The following is a 24,805-nucleotide window of genomic DNA, read 5'->3' on the forward strand; positions in this document are numbered from 1 at the left end:
ACTATCAAAAGTAAAACTTTAAAGCTTTATATAATTTTTAATATTACATAATTTAAAGTTTACATAGATGAGATATTTGCATACACTTTTATTCACATTTTCTTATAAGAAAAAGTGTTGCAATTCTTTCTCATTATTAAATCTGGTGTAATTGCTACCTTGATTTCCGTGTCAAACAAGCACGAATGAGTAATGGCAGAAGCATCAAATTCAATATCAATATATTATAAGATTGACAAGCTGTTTAAATAATCTGATATTTCTTCAAAAATTAAAAAATTAATTAAAAAGGTAAAGGTGGCTGAACTTTAAACACAGTTTAAAACCATTCAGTAAAAAGTTCTTTCAGACATATTTTGTTGTTCCCTGTTTCATATAATAATAGAACCTTCCTAAAACTTCTTTAAAATAATTTTTTTTTCTTTAAATAAATATCTACCTGCTGAATAAATATGAGACCATCTTTAATTGAAGCAAAACGAATCAATTGAGCTGCTCTTCTAATAGGAGAACACTAAAATTAATTGTATCTATTATACCAGTATTGAGTATTCAAGGTAAATGTCAATATATATATTTGTAATAATATATATATAAATGTCAATATATATATGTGTGTGTGTATATATATATACATATATATATATATGTGTGTGCGTGTGTGTGTGTGTATGTGTGTGTGTGTGTGTATATATATGTGTGTGTAAATATATATATGTATGTATATATATACATATATATATATATATATATATATATATATATATATATATATATATATATATATATATATATATATATATATATATATATATATATATACACACATATATATATACAACCCTCAGTATTAGGAAAAATGAGGTCAGCAATAATTTGCCTACCTCAATCTTTTAGAGGTTGGCAAAAAAAAATTTGATACAAGTCTTACCATAAAACATAGAAACAAGGTCTGCAATGTTTTGCCGACCTCAAACACTTTTAGGTCGGCAGTTAGTTCAACATTGTCTAATGCCAACCCTAATTCCGAGGGTTGTATATATATATATATATATATATATATATATATATATATATATATATATATATATATATATATATATATATATATATATATACATCGACTGACAAATAGCCTGACTCGCAAGGGAGTGCTGCTACATCGACTGACAAATAGCCTGACCCGCAAGGGAGTGCTGCTACATCGACTGAGGGTTTGGTTGGGGCAGGCAGTCTATCATTATAAAAAAAAAAAAATTCTGGTCTTGCATTTTAATTTTTACTTTTTGTCAACAAAATATGGAAAAAACTTTCGGACAACATCTAAGGGTTCTATATATATATATATATATATATATATATATATATATATATATATATATATATATATATATATATATATATATATATATATATATATATATATATATATATATATATATATATATATATATATATACATCGACTGACAAATAGCCTGACTCGCAAGGGAGTGCTGCTACATCGACTGACAAATAGCCTGACCCGCAAGGAAGTGCTGCTACATCGACTGAGGGTTTGGTTGGGGCAGGCAGTCTATCATTATAAAAAAAAAAAAATTCTGGTCTTGCATTTTAATTTTTACTTTTTGTCAACAAAATATGGAAAAAACTTTCGGACAACATCTAAGGGACTATATATATATATATATATATATATATATATATATATATATATATATATATATATATATATATATATATATATATATATATATATATATATATATATATATATATATATATATATATATATATATATATATATATATATATATATATATATATATACATATATAAATATATATATATATATACAACCCTTAGATGTTGTCCGAAAGTTTTTTCGATATTTTGTTGACAAAAAGTAAAAATTAAAATGCAAGACCGGAATTTTTTTTTTTTAATAATGATAGACTGCCTGCCCCAACCAAACCCTCAGTCGATGTAGCAGCACTCCCTTGCGGGTCAGGCTATTTGTCAGTCGATGTAGCAGCACTCCCTTGCGAGTCAGGCTATTTGTCAGTCGATGTAGCAGCACTCCCTTGCGAGTCAGGCTATTTGTCAGTCGATGTAGCAGCACTCCCTTGCGAGTCAGGCTATAAGATAGTCGATGTAGCAACACTCCGCGCATGATTTACAGAAAAAAAATAAAAATAAAAACATTTTATTAAAAAAAATAAAAATAAAAACATTTTATTAAAAAAAATAAAAATAAAAACTTTGTTTATATTGTTAAAAACATTCAAAATGTTATAAAAATATTCAGAATGTTTTTAAAAACATTCTGGTCAATTAAATTTGCGTTTTTGTGGTTTTTTTAAAAAACGATTAATTTGTAATTAAATTAATGGTTTTTACTTTCGTCCAACACGGAAATGTTGGACGAAAGTCAAAAGTAATTAAAAGTGAAGTATGTGTTGGCGTAAGAATCACTTTTTTCCTTCCACTCTTCCTAAAGCCAACAAACTATAGATCTATATATATATATATATATATATATATATATATATATATATATATATATATATATATATATATATATAGGGGAAGTTTGTGTACCTAGGGCCGGATTTTTTCAATGAACCAAATCAAGGCTCCGGGCTTGTCTAAAAATGTTGAAACTGATATGATCACATATTTATACTAATTAGCTTGTATTAATATTATAGTTATTAATAGTATTAGGTAATATTTTATATTACCTAATAATATTAATAGTATTAGGTATAATGACTTAAAATATAAAAGTCTGTCATGTAGAAGGGTTTAAAAATTAGTGGCCCTAGGTACAATAAGCTTTTTTTTAATTGCACCTAGGACCACCAGCTATTGTACTTAGGGCCACTCTCTATAAATAAGGTTTAACTCCATAATCAATAGACTACAAAGACAGTCACTTAAATTTCATTAAAAATTTGTTTAATCTTTGCATTGTTTTCAAAAAATTTATCTAGTGTTATATAGAATCTTAAAATTTTCAACATTTAAAAATGTTTAATGTTGCTGGTTCCATTCAAATCAAAAATTTTTAAACAAGTTTTCTTTTTTTTCCAATTTTTGTTACACGTTGAAGTGCATTAGCGTTTCTTTCTGGAGTGTCAGTGAGAATTCGACATTTACCTGGTTTTCTACCTCTTCTTTTTAGATAAACGAGGTTTTGCTTTCGGAAAAAGACAGACCTGTTCTAGGGTTATAAATGAAACAGATTTTGATAGAGAAAAGTCTATTTCCATTGCAGACGAGTCGTTGCCTTGTACAGGAATATAATTGTTTTGTGAATTTATTGATAAACCTTTGACTAACTCATTTTTTTTGTTAGAAATAGAATCATTTGGACAATTTAATGCCGGATCTTGTCAGTCCGTTACACTTGAACTTGAATATTCATCATAAGTAAATATGTTTTGATTAACTGACCATACACCAGACACACGAAAGCCTGCTAGAATGTTTAAAGGAGTAAAAGCCAAAGGATAACATTTGCCAATGTTTTTTGCAACGTCATATATGGTGATTGGCTTTCCTGGATTTGACAGCATCCAATCACAGCAAGCTGAGCTGTAGTATTTCTTTAAAGCTCCAAAAACACCTCTGTCTAATGGCTGAAGTTTATGGCTGATATGTGGAGGAAAAGTAAGCATTATTATACCATTTTCTTTAGCAAAAGTAATCGCTTCAATACTGACATGACTTTCATGGTTATCCAATAGTAATAATACTGGCTGATCTACCATTTGATATGATAAATAAAATGTTTCAAAAACTCTAAAAAATTTTCAGCATTTGACCATCCACTTATATGTGCTGTTCTCTTACTTCCTGGAGGTGCTCTTTTCAGCATATGATTTTCGAAGTTCACTCTTGGAAAAATCATCATAGGGGGTATGGAACTTCCGATTGCATTCACACAGCTAATAATAGTTATATTAGTTCCTCGTTCACCAGAAGTTAAGGTCCCAATCTGTTTTTTGCCTTTCGGGGTTACAACCTTAACAGGTGTGTGCACATTTGTAATACCTGTTTCATCCACATTAAAGATGCATTCAGGCAAAAGCATATATTTTGAGAAGACTTCAAGATATTTTGAAAAAATATATATATATACATATACTTGATATATGTATATATATACGTATATATATATATATATATATATATAAATATATATATATATATAAATATATATATATATATATATATATATATATATATATATATATATATATATATATATATATATATATATATATATATATATATATATATATATACCTGTTTCATCCACATTAAAGATGCATTCAGGCAAAAGTATATATTTTGAGAAGACTTCAAGATATTTTGAAAAAAAAAATGAAACATTTGCTTTGTTGAAACTGGTGGCTCTTGCTAAACTTGTGGCATGCGGCTTCCTTAGTGAAAGAAATTTATTATTTCTTTTCATAAAATCAGAATACCACTGCTCACCGGCTTTACTATTTTTATCCCAGGAGGTTGGATATTTTTTAGCATTGGCTTTAACATACTCAAAAGCAAGTTTTTTAAGCTGTGGCTTTGACAGTCCATAATGCATATTGCTTGCAACGACAAGGTACTCAACTAAGGCTTTTTCTTCATCTTTAGAAAATACATTCCAAACAGCACATTGGTTAAAATATTGATATTTTGGTTCAGTATTTTTCGAACTATTCCTCTGACAAAAGTTTATATGTCTTTGGAGTGTTGTTCTGCTAATACTAAAATGTCTTGCTGCAGTCCTAACCGGAAATCCATCCTTCATTACTGCTTCTGCAGTAAGAGTTACACTATCTACATTAGGTTTTGAACACTTTTTTCCATTATTATTTCTAGGCATCTAAAAAAATAGTTAAAAAAATCTTTAATATTTTTAAAGTGAAATATAAACAAATTACACATTTTTAAAATGTGTAAGGATAAATTTTATAAATACCAAGTTGTTATCAAAATAAATAAAATTTATTTTGATCAAAATACCTGAATGCCTTATGAATTTAAAAAATAAATATGCAATATTAAAATAGCAAAAAAAAAATACTTCTTCACTACTACTACAACTACTAAAACAATAACAACAAAAACTACTACTACTACTACTACTACTACTACTACTACTACTACTACTACTACTACTACTACTACTACTACTACTAAAATATAATAAAAATCATAGAGATTTAATATAAATATATCAAAAGCAAAAACATTTTAAGATAACAAAACTTTACAACTCTCATAATTAAAATATAAATATCACATTGATATACATCACTGTAAAGTATCTAAAAAAAAGTAGATAATTATACAAACATTAAGTACACAAATTGATTGAAACACGTATATCAATAACAAAATTGACTAATAAATCTGAGCAAAATTTAAAAACTGTACGCGTTAAATGATGTTCCCAAAACAGCCGCGAAAACAAAAGCTCTTCGCCAATCGGAATTTAGCAATCTACCTTGTGATCAAACAAAATTTTTATGAGAGAAACAAACATATGGCCCTAGGTACAAGCAAACTATATGGCCCTAGGTATAAGACTTGATAGCCTCATGTAAAACGCCATCTATTAACAAATCCGCATTGAGAGTAAACTTATTGAACATCGCATTTAGTACTTAAGTAACAAAAAATATTATCTACTAGAACCTATATACATATATACATATATATATATGTATATATATCTTAACACGTTTATTGAAGCATTCAAGGCAAACATAGATGCAGACAAACTTCAAGACTGGAGACGATTTAGAGAAAATGTTTTAATAATTACTTTCAGCTAATATGCAACTCATTGATGAGAAACTATGGACTTACCAAACTGTTGTGTTCTGAGGACAAAGGTTATGTTTAACATTTTTAGGATTTGGTCTAAATGTCATAATAAAAATTTGGGTTGGACAAAGTTCTATCCCAAGATGAAACGACCTAGAGAGAAACAATGATATCATCATACATTGATGATATTATTGTAAATGAAGACATAGCAACTGTTTGTCATGTACTTGACCATTTGAAAACCTATGGACTACATTGTAAACCAGTGGTTCAATATACATTATTGATTTTCGGTTCTGGTTTTGGTTCCTGTGTCCAGTTTGGATTTATTTTCTGTTCCAATTCCAGTTATGAATAATAAAAATCGATTTTTCATTTGGTTCCGGTTCCGGCAAAATATTAGTTCCAGTCGATCACTAGTCAACATATTATTTCTAAAATGTATAAATTCTTTTTCACCAATTTTAATCACGCCAATCTTCAAATATTTCTTTAACCCTACTGAGGCCAATTTCCTCTAGATGTATCTGAAGAAAATACTAATACATCTATTTTTATTTATGGAGAAATTACTAACACATCTATCACCTATTTTTATTTGGAATTTTTCTTGATAATATATGCCAAGAGTTGAATTATAAATGTATTTTAATACAAAATTATTTTAAAAATACCAAAAAGTTCAATTAACTTCCAATATTTGAAAAATTAGATGTAACAATTCTAGTAGACCAAAACTATTCAAAACCTTTAAACAGTATGCAGACTTTTATGGTTAAAAAAAATCTTTTAAGAAATTGATTACAATCTGTTATTTAAACTTTTATATTTCAACTAAGAACTATAAACATTACAATAATTGCATAAGTATATTGAACTTTATATTATTTAAAAAAAGAACAAAAACAACAACTTGGTAATCTTGGTTTTAAATATAAAATCATCAATTAATGTTTAATTATGTTGATATTACTTATATATTGATATTACTTATATATTTTATAAATTATTAAACTAAGAAAATTGAATAAATTACATTTTATGTACAGGTATTCAATTACTCCTTTTCTATTTTTCAAACCCAACAGAGTTCCCAAATGGTTAAATTACATTAAGATTTATATCACAAGAACCTTTAAAATATAATTTAAAACCAATAATCAAACCTTTGACAAGTTATAAAACTTGTTTGCATTTTGCAAATCCTTATTCAACAGACATTGGTCAGCAATAAACTAAAGAAAAAACAGAAAGATTTAAAACATTTTAATTGTGGGAATTCAAGTGAGACAGTTGTCAACCTGAAAACTGTCACACTTTGTAATATTTGCCAAATTTTGTGAAATCTAAAATCAACCACATTCTGTGACATTACATTTTTTGCTTATATATATATTATACATATACATTATTTTTTGCAATATATAATTATAACTAATTTGAAAACTAATTTGTAGTTATTGTGTATTTGTCTATACGCATATGTATTAATATATATAATATATTGTTTATATATTGTATACTAAGTTAACTTTTAGCTAAGTTTACTAATAATTTATATTTGTAATAGTTAATCCATTCCAATCCCTGGATTTATTGTAAAATGAAAGGAAGTCAATTTTTTAAATATGCTAAAAAATTTTATTTTTGTATTTAAAAGTTGATAATAGTTTTAATTTTATTTTTTCAAACTTCTTAAAATGTTATACATTGTGTAACAACAGGAGTTGTATATATTACAGTGTAGCGCCATTTTTTACATTGTATATATTATTTACTAATAGCTATAGATTGCATTATAACACAATAAATAAGCTAATACTGTATACTTCAATAAAGCAAGAGTTATATTACATTCACAAAAATGCATACTTCATAAAGCAGAGTTATATTAAGATTAAAGATGAGACCAAATCTTTCAGAATATTCTACATCATGTTTCATACACAGTTCTGCAAAATAATTTTCAGGGAAAATTCTAGAAATAAAAAAGAACCTTTACATAATAAGAAATATATTTCATTATGCATAAATGAGAAAAACTGAAATGAAAGTAATATAAAAATATTGATAAAAATAAATAATAAAAAATGATTTTATAATAAAAAATAAAAAAAAGCTTACACATTTTATTAATTATATTTTTACTATAACTTAATTTATATATTTCAAAAATTTTTACTATACACTAAATCTTTTGTAATATTCTTTGAGGGAATAATGAATATTTACTAAATAAAAATATTGCAAAGTAAAAACTTTATACTAAAAGTAACAGCTTTGAAAAGAAAAAATTATAGATTTAATGTTGCAGTTATAAATTACCAGGTTTAAAGATGCAGTTATAAGTTAACTAAGTACAAAAAGAATATTACCTTGGTTTACATTCTATCACTCCATTATTTGTTACAATTAAAAAACTTGAAAGTTCTTTACAACTTTTGTAACCAACAGAACAAGGAAAAGCTGTATTCCATATTGAGGGAGGATTGAACTTGAAAACATAACTGTTTAAAACAGTTTCAGAATCATTAAGAAAAAAACTCTGAATACTATTTTCAACAAACTCTGTTTTCTACAATCAAATAAAACAAATAGAAAAAGTAAATTAAAAGGTTAAAACATAAAATAAAATATAACCATATAATTAAAAGGTTATAAACATATTCTTTTATTTAAACAAAATTAAAATATAATTTATAAACTATTTAAAAAATCTATTTTATAACAATCTATTTTATAACAAATATAAAAACTATTTGAAACTCATTTGTTTAATTTCTTTAGCTGTGAAATCATTACTATATGGCTGCAATAACTACTTTCTTCAGTACAATTCCATTTCGTGATATCTAAACCCTTTTTATAGGTGTATTTACATATTTCATTCATTACATAATATTTACTTAATAAAACATATAAAATCAACTTTTCTAAAGTTAAATAATGTTTTTCTCTAAAAACGATATCTGTCAAAATAGTAAACATGAATTAAAACACAAACCGGCTGGGTGTATTTGACACCATTCATTAGCACCCTTAATTAGATACCTTTTATTAGACACCCTTTATGTCATATGCATGTAAGTAAAACTTTAACAGTAAATAAAATTTGTAAATTTTTTTTACAGCTAATTTTCAACAAAAATGTTTTTATTTTCTATACAAACATGAACTTTTATAAGTTAAAAATACTCAGATCATTGCAAGCAAAACATTGAGAAACTGCTGATTGTTATCAGCTAACTTATCTTGTCAGCTACCTTGTATGCATATCTATTTAATAAATCTTTAACTTAAAAATAATTTTAAGTTGAGCCATTAGGTGAAAATAGATATTGTAATAAAATGTTTGATACTCTAGAAATGTATTAAAATATAAAACTTTTTTTAAAGCATTTTTTATTTTTTTTTTTTTAAGTTTCATTTTCAACGACTTAAATAAAAAAATCATTTATAGGTTATCATAGAACAAAAGAGTCAACTCACTCACAAAAAAATATTAGTTAACATTATTATTGTCACTATTATTGTAATTACTACACGATGTTCAATACTATTTATTTTCAAAATATAATTTCTTTATCAAGTTGAAGCAAAGAAGAAAAAAAACAGAATTTATATTATCTGCAGCTAACAACCTATATAAAAATAGGTGTGGTTACTATGTAAACTAATAAACTTTCTCAACCTCTCATGATCAGAAACTGTTATAGTAAGTTTTAAATAATCTTACTATAACAAGTTATAGTAAGATTAATTAAAAAGACTTTTGCAAGTATAACTCTACCGGATATTCAATTGTAAACAGATATCTTGTACAGCTGACAAATGATTTTGTTACCTTTTTTACTATAAATTTTAAAAGGTGTGTAAAATAAAAAAAATAAGTCAACTAAATTTAAACTTTTTAAATAAAAAAGGCTTGATGCTTTAAAATTAATTACATATCATATAGTTCGTAGGTACTTTTAGGGAGGTGGAGGGTACTCAAAAAAGAATACAGCAAAATGCAGGGAGACAGGGGGGAGAGGTCAAAATAAAAGTGTAAATACTTTATGGCAACCCCTTTCGGTGGTGGTCCTGTACCATATAATTTTTCAGGTGACAAAGTGAAGAAAATGTGCATTCACATTCACATAAAGTTAATGGAAAGGTAGCAAGTAAATTTTTAATGTTTTCACAAGCAGATTGATCACTTTTAACAAACTCATATTTTTACTCATATATTTCATAATTTTAAATAAAACCCTTTATTAAACAAAAACTCACAAGCAAAAGTTATTTTAAAATATTGACATTAGCAGTTAAACTACTGTTTTTCATTAAACTGAAAACATCAAAGTAATTTTAGAGGTTTTTAAATTTTTTTTAGACTTCTGTCAACTGTAGTTTACTAAAATTATTAATAAAATTAATAATTATTCTATGCAAATGCTTTGTACTACTCATTGTTTGATTCTCTATTTTATTGAGAATTTTTCTTAATTAAACAGCAAGTCTTAAAATAAATTTATTTAAAGATTATTCATTCATTTGAATAACATCGCAAATGACAAAACCTTGTATTTAATAGAATAAAGAAAAGAAAAAAAAAAGGAAAAGAAAAGAAATTATTCTGAAAAATAAAAAAGATTATAAAAAATGTAAAGATTAAAGGAAAAAAATTAAATACAAAATACAAAGCAAATTAAAAAATCAAAAACAAAGAAAAAAAAAAAGGAGCAGCCTCTTCAACTGTAGTGGCCTCCTCTGAAGAAAATAAAAAAAAGTAGAACTAAAACTAAAATGGTGCATTAAAAACAATAAAAATATTTTTTCAAAAATTTCAACTGTTATTTTTTGGCCTTTCAAAATTTTAACATTGTTATGAAATTTTAGTATATATATTTTTAAAATGGTTATTTTTAAAATATTTATTTTAAAAAAGTAATTTCAAAAGCAGTGGTGACTGCTAATTACCTATTATTTTCCATGCAGACTTTTAAGCTTTATTATAATGTTCTTTAAAAAAATGAGACTGAGGTTACAGCAGAAAAACATAAAGTAAAAACTTGAAATGTTACCTTGATGTTTTGTTTTCCGAAAATACCATTACAAATTTCATGAGGAAAAAGTTGAATGCGAACCTAATAAAAAAAGATTTTTATACTTGTAATAACATAATACAAAATTTATTTTAAGTTTATAGAAATTGAAAACTGAGAGCCATTTAAGAAGCAACACCATTACTTAATAATAGATTTTAAATTTAATACAAATATATAATATAAAATATAAAAGTTATACTGTATATTATATATATTGTATTATATAAAAGTTATAATACAATATTTATATTATATATACAAAGTATATATAATATAAATTAGTTTAATTATAAACAAACCTTTAGGTAGAAATTTAAAAACTACATGCATACATAATAGTTTTTTCTTTTCTACTATAAATAGTTGAAAAACAATTCTTTATCTTCTCATTAATTAAAAAATAATACATGTTAAAAGAATAAATAATTTATATAGGTTTACAAATCTTTAAATGCTTATGCTAAATATTAAACATATTATAAATTTATTATAACATGATCTCTTGATAGGAATATTGTTTTTAAAATTTCTTTATTTTATTTTAAAATATATGTAATAAATAAGTTCAAATCTTTGCTGTTCCTATGCATTAATTCATAAAATACTTAGTGATTTCAATTGAGACAAAATGTAGGACTTAAAAGTTAACCAATTTTGAAGCTTGATACTTATGTTTTGGGGACCTTTTGATTAAAGGATTTCAAGTTCAAAAATAATAGATAGGTTAAATTAGATCAGAATTTGGATCATTATGATCACCCTGCTACTGGTAACATACAATCTGGTACAACCTGTCCTGCTCTCTTGTAGGATTTGCTTTTCTATGCAAAAGCAAGATCTGCATTCTTTTGGATGTTGCTACTGATCAAATTGAACAAGCCATTTCTCTTTATATTTCAGCCAATATTGTTGTTATTTATGACTTAACTGCTCTGCACACTGAGTGGTTTGGCTCTAGCATTACTAACCTTGCTGGCTCTGAAGTTTAAAATTTTTGCATTTTTTAATCTCTTACTTAGTTCACTTTGTAACTTGTTTTTTTAAACAACCCTAATTACATAGTTCATGATAACTATTTACTATTTACGATTGTCTCTAACCATAGCTTGTGCTCATTTTTATCTTACTCCACTTTCAGATCATTGTTTTTTTTTTTTTTTTATTATTGGGTTTTTAATCTCCCCCCACTCACTAAGGTGAGGTGGAGGGGGGAGGAGGTTTGGGGTGGCACCAATCGAATTCAACTAACTTTTAGTGATTTAATTTACTTTTGTTAATTCCCTTTTAAGACCATTACATTGTATATTTGCTGGAAAATCTCGCACACTTTTTTGATAGTTACTATGAAAATTTGAATCTTATGGTATAAGCATGAAAAAATGCAAGAAAGATCTAATGGCCTTAACTGTATATTCATTAGAAAATGAATTATGTATGTTTCATGCTAGAAAATGAATGCTTATATCTTTGTAAGTTGGTTGCCCTTCTTCCCCCTTTGATTGGTGCCACCCCAAACTCCTCCCCCTCACCCTCACCTTAGTGAGTGGTGTGGGGGTGGTGTTGGGGGGGGCACCCCCAAACTCCTCCCCCTCACCACTCACCTTTTATTTGTGCCTCTATCTATTATAAAGACCAAATCAAGGAGAGGACAACCAACCATATCTTTCCTTTTATTAGGAAATGACTTATAATTAGTTGCACCCTTTACATAGGCCAGTTGGCAGATTAGAGGGGCACTGGTTTCTAGTAACACATACAACCGTTGATGATTGAAAAATAGTGTAATTTAAAAATGCTGGCATTTTTGGTGTGGATTTGACAAGTTTATAATGTTTGCATTTTCAGATAGTTAGGTCTAATGGTCTTATATGCTGTTAATCTTAGATCAAAACAAAGTGTTAGAAAAATTTACAAGCATCTCAAAATGGCTGAAAATTGGACTTTTTAGGCAAGTGGACATTTTGCTTTTAGATATATTTAAGTTCTAAATTGCAACAAGTTGCCTATATTTTGCCCATTTATTGCAGACAGTAGTAGCTAATCAGAAAACCTATCTGTAAAGACTTGTGGATGAACAGAATAATGCTACAGTTAGTTTCATTTTGGCATATTTTAGCAATTTTATGATTTTTTCTTAAGTTGAGGAGGTCAAAATTTTTTTCTAATTAACATAAGTTAATAAAAACCACTTTTTTAAAGAGAGAACTATCCAGAAAATAGTTCTAGAAAAAATGAGACACTTGTTGAAAGTGATACAGCTCTAAAGTAGTCTGTTTTGACCATTTGTAAATCGATGGGGGCCACTGTGTCATGTTTGTAAGGCTTTAATTTCCGAACCGTTGTACTTGGAAGTCTGAAATTTCAAATTTAACCTATCTACATGATGCACATAACAATATGTAAAAATCAGGAAAATCAGAGATGATGAGCCACAGGCCATTGGTTGAAATATTATGATTTGACCCTATAATCAAACTGATGGTTTTGATTTCTACATGTATATACACTCTAGTAAGTGTATTCACTCTAGATACACTTTTATATTATATATAAAAGTGTATCTAGAGTATAGTATATTCACTCTATTTCCCACTTAAATTCTATTACAACTTATGGTCCAGACAATATTCCTATCACAGTATTACCAAAGTGTGTTGCAGAACTCCAGACATGCTTAAATGAATCTTGTTAGTGCTTAAATGAATCCTGCTAGAAAATAGCATTTCAGGTTTTTCAAACTCAGAAGAATGCCCTAACCAATTGTTGTACAATCTTTTTATGATTATCAGCAAGGTCTTTAAATCTTCAAGAAACTTTTAATATTTCATCTAGAGCTTAATAATTAATAATTATTTGTCTTTTAATGCAAACATTGCAAGAATTTTAATGCAACAACACTGTTGTCCTATTCTTTCAGTGAGGTCTTCACTCTAAAAACACATTATAAATGTTGTTTCCAGCTTGTTAAGCTTGAACTTCTCTCCCATCCCTTGTAACATTCTCATTGTAACATTGCACCTCTTTCTCTTTTCTCCCACATTGCACCTCTTTCTCTTTTCTCCCACATTGCACCTCTTTCTCTTTTCTCCCACAACTTCTTTAGGTACTTGATTCCAATTTGAAACAATTCTAATGTGTTTCTGATGCACTGAAGTTTAGCAAATCAGTTAAGATGTACTTTTGAGGAGTATTTTTAGAAACTTATAAGAGTAATTCTTAGAAATTCATTTTAAATTCGGCAAATATTATCTCAAATGGTTTCAGTGCTATTTGAGCCCAATGTCTAATTTATTATACTTTTACACCATTCATCTAGTTAAGTCAAAAACTTTAAGGATTTTATCTTCTACAGCTGTGTCCGGCCTGACACTGTTTTGTTCTTTTTCTGGGATCCTAATTTTGTTTATTAAACTATTTAGTCAGATGTCTAGGTTCAATGTATTGCATTTTATCTTTGATTATGTAGCCATGTAACAGGTATTGCAAGAGACAATTATTGTAAAGCTTATAATCTTATTACAAAGGAACTAAGAAGTTCAAGAAAATGTTTTTTTTCGCAAAAATATAATCACAATAAAAATATAATTTTTTTTTGTTATAACTTTTTGACAAACTAAACTATTTATTTTAAATAGTTAAACTATTTATTTTAACTTTAATATTGAAATGAAGAAAAACAACAGTTTATGGAACTTGAAGTTTCATGGTTTGTAGGCAATCATTAGCCATAAAATATTATTATTTTATTATTAAGAACTTCCAACTGGGTTTCATGGTTTCTTTGCCAGAATCTTAAATAGTTTGCGTTAGACATTTCATATATAAGTTTTTATTATCTAAATAGATCATTATTAAAATAAACATTAAAGTTATATAAGACTTATTTAACTTATTTAAGTTTTTTCGGGATAGATTATAGATATTTGGAAAATTGTGAATGTTAAATGTTTGGTGCAAATCTGAAATACAGGGATGATATAGTGGAAATATTTCAGGGATGATATAGTGGGCTGGATATTAGACACGGTGGACAAAATCATTTTGATCTTTTTTTTTCTCTCACTAAAACCCATTAAATGTCCAAAGATTCACTTTGTATTAAGATACATTTACTTTTGTTATAAATTTTGAAAGTCGAAAAATTTATTCAAATTAAGAAAAATAACAACTTATAGAACTTGAATTTTCATGCCTTGGAGGCATGAAAATTCAAAATTAATGAAGATAATATATTAAATATGCATCAGTTGTTATAAAAGTGTTGAATAATCTTTTACTTAAAAATCATTTAAAAAACAACATACTTGATTTTAAAACAATAAGAGGACAACAAATGATGATATTTTAATGATAAGGACTTCAAAAAATAAATAGGTTTTTTTTCTGATATACGTTTCATCTGATTCATTATCCAAAGTTTCATCGAAGGACGATTATAAATCTAAAGACTTGTCTGATAACGATTGTAAATTAATTAATGATTTTACAGTTGTTTTTTGTTGCTTTTTTTGAATAAATTTTTCGACTTTCAAAATTTATAATAAAAGTAAATGTATCTTTATACAATAAAATATAACAACTTATGGAACTTGAATTTTCATGCCTCCAAGGCATGAAAATTCAAGTTCTATAAGTTGTTATTTTTCTTAATTTTAGTTACATACTGCCTTATTTTAAATTTTAAACTAAACTTCTAAATTGTTCTAAATTTCTCTTTTCTTTGATTGAGTTTTTTGTATTTTATTACAACAAAACCAAATTGTTTCTCCGCACAGCAGTCTTGTTCATCAAGGTTCGTGTTTCAGAGTTGAGAAATGGTTGTAGTAACCTCCTTGAGGAAATAAATAACATTTTAAAAAATTGCAAAAAATAACAACAATCAATAATTGGCGAATAAAAGACATATTCGCATTGATATAGATATACTTTAACTATTTAAAGATGCTTGATTGAGAGTGTTGCATAGTCTATTGTTTTATCTTTTGTATGACATCTCTTAGACCTGGTTGTGCTTATTTCAGTGTATATGTATATATATTTTTTTATCAGATTATTATTATTAAAAAACCGTATATAAACCGTAATATGAAGGTCAGTAATAATGTTGATGAAATCTCAAAATAGTGTGATATTTTTTTATAAAATGTTAACTTTGTTATTGTTGTTTATGTTCAGTTTTTTTTCTTTAAATTGTTTACTATTTTAATGCTTTGCAGATTAAAAAGTAATATTTTGTTTATTATAGTATTTGAGAGTTCCATTCCTTCAACTCCTACTGGTAAGCTTAACAATTTACATATATACTTTTTTTTATTAAATCTTGCTAATACATCTAATTCACTAAATTAAAAATCCAAATAATAAATATTATAAATTTAATTTATGAAAAAGGTCTGTAAAATGTCTACATATTTTTTATAAAAAAATTTATCACAAATGATTATTTTGTCATTTCCTTTTCTTGAAGTCAGACAAAACCTGATTTCAAGATGATGAAATATTTTCTAAATTACAAAAAATTGTATCAGTAGCAGTATATATAAAATTTAAGGCTAAATAATTATATAATTTATTTATAAATTAAAAAAATTATATATTTTATTTATATATTATATAGTTATAAAATTTATTTATATATTTAATTCAAGAATATCTTTGAAGATTTTCCTTTGCTCCAATGAATTCCAGAACTCAATTCCATAGCTTAACCTTTGAAGACCTTTTTTAGGAATTATATTTTTTAACACAATAATTTTTGCTTTTTTTTGTTTTACATTAAGTTCTCTAGATTTGGTCATTTCGATTACATAAACCTATGACATCATCTAGAAAAAGGTGCTTAGCAGTTCGGTTTTTAAACTGCGAATATACAAAACCAAAGGCTGTTTTATTGCTCAATATACTAATAAATAAGATTAAATTGTTTTGCTTTACGATTGTTGATACATCTTGGATGTAAAACAAAGAATGAATATAATTTTTGCTGTGTTTGGAAACATTAAAGAGTGATTTAAGTGCATTCCTTCCTACTGTATCAAGCTTTTGCATTAATACATCTTTATAATCGCAAAGTTCAAGACCATACATAAGTACTGGAACCGCCAATGTTTTATATAGCTGGACAATAGAGCTTGGATGAGGAAAGCGGATTCCAGACTGAATAAGAGTTTGCATTATTGCCCTGAATTTTGATATTCTATTATCAATATTTGAACGATTAAGTGAGACAAAAGAAGAGCTTTTGGTATCCCGTATAAAACCTAGATGATTAGGTTTATTATCCAGTCTTATTTGTTGGTGGTCAACTGTTATGGTGCAGTTTGCAATTTGTTTTTTTCTGGTGAACAAGAACTCTGTCTTATTAGCATTCAACCTTAACTAACTTGCGTTAGTGTATATATTACAAGCTACTATAAACTTTTTAATTCCAGACAGGGTAGAACTAAGAAGTATGATCTCATCAGCGTATGCTACAACACCTGCGTAGTTTTCATAAATTGATGTCCCTATGATACTTAATTTTATGTGGTTTCTAGTACGCTTTGAGTATATATATTATATAGGTGAGGAGACAGAATCAATCCTTGTCTCACTCCTTGTGTTAGATAAAATGAATATGATTTGAATCCTAGATAAGTGACAGAAGCAATGCGTTCATGGTACAATGATGATATAATATTAGTAATATAAAGCGATAATAATATAAAATATAAAATTATAATTACTTCATTTTTCATGAAGTATATTAAATACATAATTTATTTATATATTAAATTAAACTTGATAAGCAAAAAATTTTCTATTAAACTAGTTAAAAAAACTGTATAATAAAGTATTGTTGATAAAAAAATTTTTTTGAACAGTTGATTAATATAAATTAAAAGAAAAAAATCACCTTATTTTCAATGGTGTTCGACAGTGTTAAAATAAGATTATTAGTGAATGAGAATGTTGCTGTGTTTTTCGGAAGATAGCAAATATGTTGTGGTACTTGATTAAACTCTCTATAAATTTCTAAAATATTATTCTTTGGGTCTTGCTTGGAGATAAACACTTGATTTCCAATTTCATGCAAAGAATAAAAGAAGTCTTGTGGAAGTAGCTAGAAAATAATTTCCATAAAAATTAATATTTAAAATTAACATATTACCGAATCTATTTTATATGATTATGTTGACAAAATAAAAACATGTCAATTAAGTAATATGTTCAACATTTAAAATAAAAAAAGATTTTTTTTATTTTAAAAGTTAAACATATTAATTAATCAACATGTTTTTATTTTGTCAACATAAAATCATTTCAAATTTAATTATTCTAAAACTAAAAGACCACATTAGAAATTAACATTTTTCACTTGATTTTAAAACTTGTCTCTTAAACTCTAAAAAACACCTATGTTATGTCATGATTTAACAGAACATTTTTTACAAAACAGTCTTTATAGTAAAATGAGAAAAAAAGGCTAACAAGAAAAAGAGATGCAACTTTATGGCAACGGGAGAGCAGCTTAAGCATGGCAGATAAAGCAGATCCAACTACATTTAAAATGCCTTTTTTTCAAGACATTATCTTAAAGAGAATGGCGAACCAGCCCATAAATGACAACAGTATTTTATACAGGGACAAATGAGATATTTGTAGAGATAGTAAATTGAATCAAGAGTAAGATAATGGCAAGCAGGATAAAAAGAAACAACCATAGCAGATGCTAACTTTGCAACCAATTGTATGTATGGTTTCTATGAGAAGTCAGTAAAAAATTCCAATGCTGTTTGCTGTAAATAACTGAGTTTTGTTAGAGTAAAAATTCACAAGTTACTGAGGAAGTGAAGAGAGACTCACAAGCTAGGAAGAAGTGTGATCAGGTTTAAGATCAGCTGCCTGTTCTAAGCAATCAAAAAGAGAAGACTTTTTGTCAAGACATAATTATAAAGTTCATCAGCAAATACAGCCACTTTTGGTGTAAGATTGTCAGAAAGATCTTTAATGAAAACAAGAATTAAAACAGGACCAAGGATAGAATCTTGAGGTACCTCTGAAGTTACTGAAAATGAAGATGAGTGTTGACCTTTGAAATTAACTGAAATAAAGTTTATGAAGAAAACCAGCATAAAAAAATTTATCGTAAGCTTAAAAATTGTCAATAACAATAGCTTTTGCCTCACTTCCTCCATCTAAAGCACAATAGAATCATTCAGATAAAAAACCACATTGATTGTCAGACAGTAAGTTATTTGACTCAAGATGGGATGTTAGAAATTTGTTGATCAAAGACTCAAAGACCTTGCTAATAATAGAGAAAATACTGATCAGAAGATAGTTTCAGGTGTCAGAATATTCTCCAGAATTTTTAAAAATTGGAACCACAGATGTCATTTTCCATTCAAGGAAAAGCAAGGCAGGAAGGCAAAAATCCAGCACAATCTAATATATTTTTTTTTAATATATTTCTTTCTTGGAAACCATATATCAAATCAGTTGCAAAATTAGCATCTGCTAAAGTTGCATCTCTTTATCGAGCTCGTCACTTTCTTACTTCGGATTCTATTCTCTATCTCTATAAATCTCAAATCCGGCCTTGTATGGAATACTGTTGCCATATCTGGGGAGGATCTTCTAATGATGCCCTTTCTCTTTTAGACAAGGTGCAAAAACGCATTGTAAACATAGTTGGACCTGCTCTTGCAGCCAACCTCCAACCATTATCACATCGTCGTAATGTTGCTTCTCTTTCCCTTTTCTACAAATACTATAATGGGCGCTGCTCTAAAGAGCTAGTGTCTCTTGTGCCATCTACTAAAATTCATTTTCGTGTTACTCGTCATTCAATTAAGTGTCATCCTTTTTCTGTGACTGTTCTTAAGTGCTTAAAAAATGCTTATTCGTCTAGTTTTTTTCCTCGAACATCAGTTCTTTGGAATTCGCTTCCTTCATCTTGCTTTCCTGATTCATATAATTTGCAATCTTTTAAGTTGTCCGTCAATCGTTATCTTGCTCTACAATCTTCATCTTTTCTCTTTCAGTAACTTCCAACTTTAATTAGTGGCTGCTTGCAGCCTTGTTAGAAGCGAAGATGTTTAAAAAAAAAAAAAAAAAAAAAAACTTAAATAGTTTAGAGAGAATTGAAGAGAGTTATGAGAACACTTCTGTAACACTATGACAGGATTGTTGCCTGGACCACAAATATTAAAAGAGTTTACCGCTTGTGGTCCAGAGATGGTATGGTAGACCTACCTTTGTTAATGATGCTGTTGAAGAATTACCAAAAGCCTCTAAAGCCAAACTTCTGAGATAATATATGAGATTTAGTAAACTTGAATAATGGAGTTTAGCATAAGACAGCTTTTTTTTTACATTGATATCTTGCAATAATAAATAGACGCTTGTTTTTTCATTTTTTCATCTTTTTAAAAAGATGAAAAAATGATTACGATTAGATATTGCAGCTGCACAAGAAAGTGAAAACCATGGAGTAGAATAAGACTTGACTTGAATGAGACTTGGAACTGACGAGCATGTATAAAAGCTTCAATACTTGAATTAAGGAGGTTATATAGCAGGCGCATTTATCAGAGAACGACATCAGCCCAAGGACCATCATAAAGAAAATCACAAAGAAATCCTATTCAGTAGTAGTAAGTAGTGTGATTACATGGTGGATCTGAATAAGAAGTACGAGATGAAAGATTTATATAAATTGTTGCATGATTGGACCCACCTAAAGAAGCACAAGGAAAAACTGAACACAAAGGCTAGGTGCTAAGTGGAAGCATATAAAAGAATGGTCAGAGGAATCAAACCGGACTTCTCAACAAATAGGTGAATTGATGCATAAGTATACCCCCCAGCCAAGCATGTAACTATTGGAGTCTTTGCAAATCCAAGAATAGTACCCATCAATACTGAAATCTGAAGAAAAAACAACTGAATTTAAATCAGTCTCACAAAGAGCAAGCAAGTCTGGTGAACTATGCAAAATGTAATATCTAACTGATGGAAAGTTACTCTGAAGACCATGAATATTTTTGAATGATATATTGAAACAGTTAGGTGGTGGGGAGAGTTTTTTATGTTTAATATTGTTGGTTATTTTGATCTGAAAATTCATATAAGCCTTTCAAAAAACCAAATGATGAATTATTGTATATTAATATTAACTCAAATCATCCACCCCAAATTCTAAAACAAATCCCGATTTCAATTAATACCAGGCTAAACCAAAACTCCTTTAATGAAAATGTATTCAACTCCTCTAAATCAATATTTGAAAATACCCTTAAAAAAAGTGGTTTTGAAAGTTTTGAACTAAAATTTAACCCTAAAAAAAAGAATACAAAAAACAATTGTCCAATGAGTGGAAGCTGTTTATCAAAAAATGTGGTATATAAATGTGTTCTGTCCTCTAATAATGTACCCAATAAACAATATATTAGCATAAATAGGGTGAATGAAAAAAACGTTTTGCTAATCATAAGCAATCCTTTAAAAATAAAAAGTATTTAAAAGACACCATGCTGTCAAAATATATATGGGAATTAAAAGATAAAAATATTGATGATTTTATACTGCATTGGTCCATCTTTAAAACAGCACCTGCATATAACAATATTTCCGAAAAATGCATATTATGCCTACAAGAAAAATTTGAAATAATTACACACGCAAACCAAGAGTGTTTATTAAACAGAAATTCAAAATCGATTTCTTAATGCAGGCACGAAAATAAGTTTCTCCTAAAAAACTATAAAAAGAAATGAGCTTAAATAATAGTTACATAAAATCCCCCTTTTTAAAAAAGTTGAAGTAATCAATTCCAAAGAATTCTTTTTATAACAGTGTCAGCATATTCCACAAATGTGTGAAAATTTACAGTAGTTAAGACATTTGCGACTTCTTGTAATTTAATTTTTGGTATAAATTGAATTTTTTTAAATTTGATCATTCATTTCTGATGAGTTTTTATTGATGAAACCCAGTTAAATGAAAAAAAAATTTGTTAAGCGATTTCCTACTAATTTATAATTGCTCCATTCTTTTAAGAACATTGAGCACTTTATTTTGTAGAATACATGTTATAATTGTTTAAATATACATACATACATATATATATATATATATATATATATATATATATATATATATATATATATATATATATATATATATATATATATATATATATATATATATATATATATATATATATATATATATTTCAGCACATTTAATTTTTAAAAAAAAAGTAATTAAAAAGTTCATAGAAACAAAAGTATTACTTCAAAGCGACTTTGTTTATTAAATTCCTCTTTATTATCTCTTTCATCATCTATAATTGACTCCATATTGCATTCTACTACAGTATCATAACCAAGATCACATGCTTGTGATAAACTAGAAGATGATCTCGATAAAAACTTTGAAGAAGGATTCTCTAACAAAAGTCGGTGAGTTAATTTCTTGAAAGTGTAAATCTAAAATAAAATATCATTAAAAATCATAACAATAATAACATCAAAAATCATAACAACGATTTGTAAACAAATCTATTGTAAAAGTTATTGCTAAATTTAGGAAGAGATAAAAAAAATATTTTATACTTGATATTTAAATAATTTTGAAATAAAACAGTAAAAAATTTATAAAACAGTATTAATTTATAAAATAGTTAAATTTATTTATTTACTAAAAATTAATTACAAATAACTGAATGTACATTTCTGTACAAACTACTATCATATCCTGTTAAATTAATAGTAAACATTTTTAATATTTTACAAAAATATTTTTACTTTTGGTTGTTTGATTTTAAAATTGTTATCACTAGTATTTATCCCTTGAGATTTGAAACAAGTATATAGACATAATACATGTTAATTATAGTATTATAATATATAGACATAATAAGTGTTAATAACTTATTAAAGCATGTTTAATAAATAGCTGTTTATAATTTGAACAGGTCAATTTTTTAATAACACCAACATTCTAGAATAAAAGGTAGAAACAACCTTAACAGTATACCATTTATATTGGTGACTTAGCGACAAACCAGCCTATACAATATGTTGAAATATGATAATTTGACACAAAGTTTAAAAATCTTTAACAAAAGCCACTAAACCGAAAAAATTAAAAGTAACTGCACTTAAAAATTTTAATATAGTATTTTGGTGTTTGCAAAGAAACACACATAAATCATTTTTTAATATAAACTATTAATATAGGCTGGTTTGGTGCTTAACCATCCATATCATACTCCTTAGGGTAAAAAAATATACCTAAAAAATATACCTTAATAATAAAATAAATATACCTTAAAGGCAAAAAATTTTACCTTTAAGGTAGCAATTTACACCACAAATGATCATTTTTGGTATAATTTTTTACCTCAAAGGTATAATTTTTTACCTCAAGGGTACAATTTTTACCTTAAAGGTATAATTTTTTACCTTCAATGGTATAATTTTCTATCTTAAAGGTATAATTTTCTACCTTAAAGGAGTAGCATAGGTGATATACCCTTAAGGTAGAAATTTATACCTTTTTTAGTGTGAGCAACTCATTTGCAATTCTTTAAGTTTTCAATTTACTACCCAAAGAAGTGGTAGTAAAATTATGTTGTGTGCACTCATTTAATTGAAAGTTTATTTATTGAACAAAATTGTAAAAAAAAAATCTTACTAAAAAACATTTTCTTTTTTTTAAAAACTTGCATAATTTTAAATAAAAATTTTACTAAATATATTTTTTTTTTATATAATATAAATATGCTTACTAATAAATATGATTTCTTTTCTTTAATAACTTGAAGAATTTTAAGATCAACAATTCTCTCTTTAATGCAGGTTCTATATAATTCTTTATGCAATGTAATATCAACAAACACAAGTTCCCCAACCTAAAATATTATTTATAGTTTTTATTTTTTTAAATTTTAAGTGTTGCATCAACTTTTTAAATATTATAACAACTTGCAATAATTTATAATTACTCTTGGCACAATCTTTCACCTATCACTTTTTTAAAATTATTTCACTTATCACGCTTTTAATTATTTTAATAACTTTTTATACATAACTACAACTTTTTACATATTAAAAAAAGATTTTACATATTAGAACAAACTTTACACTACAACAACTTTTTACACACTACTACTACAACACATTACAACAGCTTTTTACACACTAAAACCACAGTTTACTAATTAGAACCAACTTTTAACATATTACAACAACTTTTTACATATTAAAGCAACATTTTACTGATTAAAATTTTTAATAATAACCTGAGTTCCTACAATACCAATATTCTGATGACTTAATGTGCGCCACCAAACAATACATGTAGGTTCACCTAAATTTTTAAACTAATAACCTTTTAATAAAATTTGTACTATTAAAGAAAAGGCATTAAAGAATATTAATATATATTAGAAATTCACTTTACAAAATGGAGATGTAAAATGAAAGCAGTTTCATATAAAAAATCTGTTTTATATAGGGTTTCCAATTGGTTTTAACCGATAACCAAAAACCGCAGTTTTTTATCAAACCTATTTAAATAAAAAACCATCAGTTTTTAAAAACGGTTTTGGCGGGTTTTTGTATAATGTCTTTTAAATTTTTATTTATTATAGAAAGGTATAAAAAATCAATTTGTAAGTAATTAATTTTTATTTTATTATTTAGATTGTATTTTGCTGGAAAACTTAACATGTCTTTTCATTTTCAAAATTATATAAGTATTCCAAAAAAAATATTTGAATATTGAATAAATCACGTAAATATATTTGAATATTAAGTATTCGAATACTCAAATAGAATAGCCTATTCTTTACATTAAAGATTTTTATTCCTTAAAAAAAAA

General features: G+C 26.5%; 1 protein-coding gene across 1 annotated transcript in view; it reads right to left on the minus strand.

Annotated features, from left to right (window-relative positions):
* LOC101237479 (uncharacterized) overlaps positions 1 to 24,805 on the minus strand; it is a 124,313-nt gene that overhangs the window by 55,535 nt on the left and 43,973 nt on the right. Inside the window, exons 6-14 of the mRNA XM_065818360.1 lie at positions 24,225 to 24,292; positions 23,712 to 23,834; positions 22,213 to 22,407; positions 17,829 to 18,035; positions 10,910 to 10,972; positions 8,219 to 8,418; positions 7,716 to 7,821; positions 7,010 to 7,078; positions 440 to 514 (exon numbers count right to left, since the gene is read on the minus strand). Coding sequence (XP_065674432.1) covers positions 440 to 514; positions 7,010 to 7,078; positions 7,716 to 7,821; positions 8,219 to 8,418; positions 10,910 to 10,972; positions 17,829 to 18,035; positions 22,213 to 22,407; positions 23,712 to 23,834; positions 24,225 to 24,292 — 1,106 coding nt within the window. The remainder of the gene's footprint in view (positions 1 to 439; positions 515 to 7,009; positions 7,079 to 7,715; positions 7,822 to 8,218; positions 8,419 to 10,909; positions 10,973 to 17,828; positions 18,036 to 22,212; positions 22,408 to 23,711; positions 23,835 to 24,224; positions 24,293 to 24,805) is intronic.

Source organism: Hydra vulgaris, chromosome 14, assembly GCF_038396675.1.
Source record: "Hydra vulgaris chromosome 14, alternate assembly HydraT2T_AEP".
Taxonomy (NCBI): Eukaryota; Metazoa; Cnidaria; class Hydrozoa; order Anthoathecata; family Hydridae; genus Hydra; species Hydra vulgaris.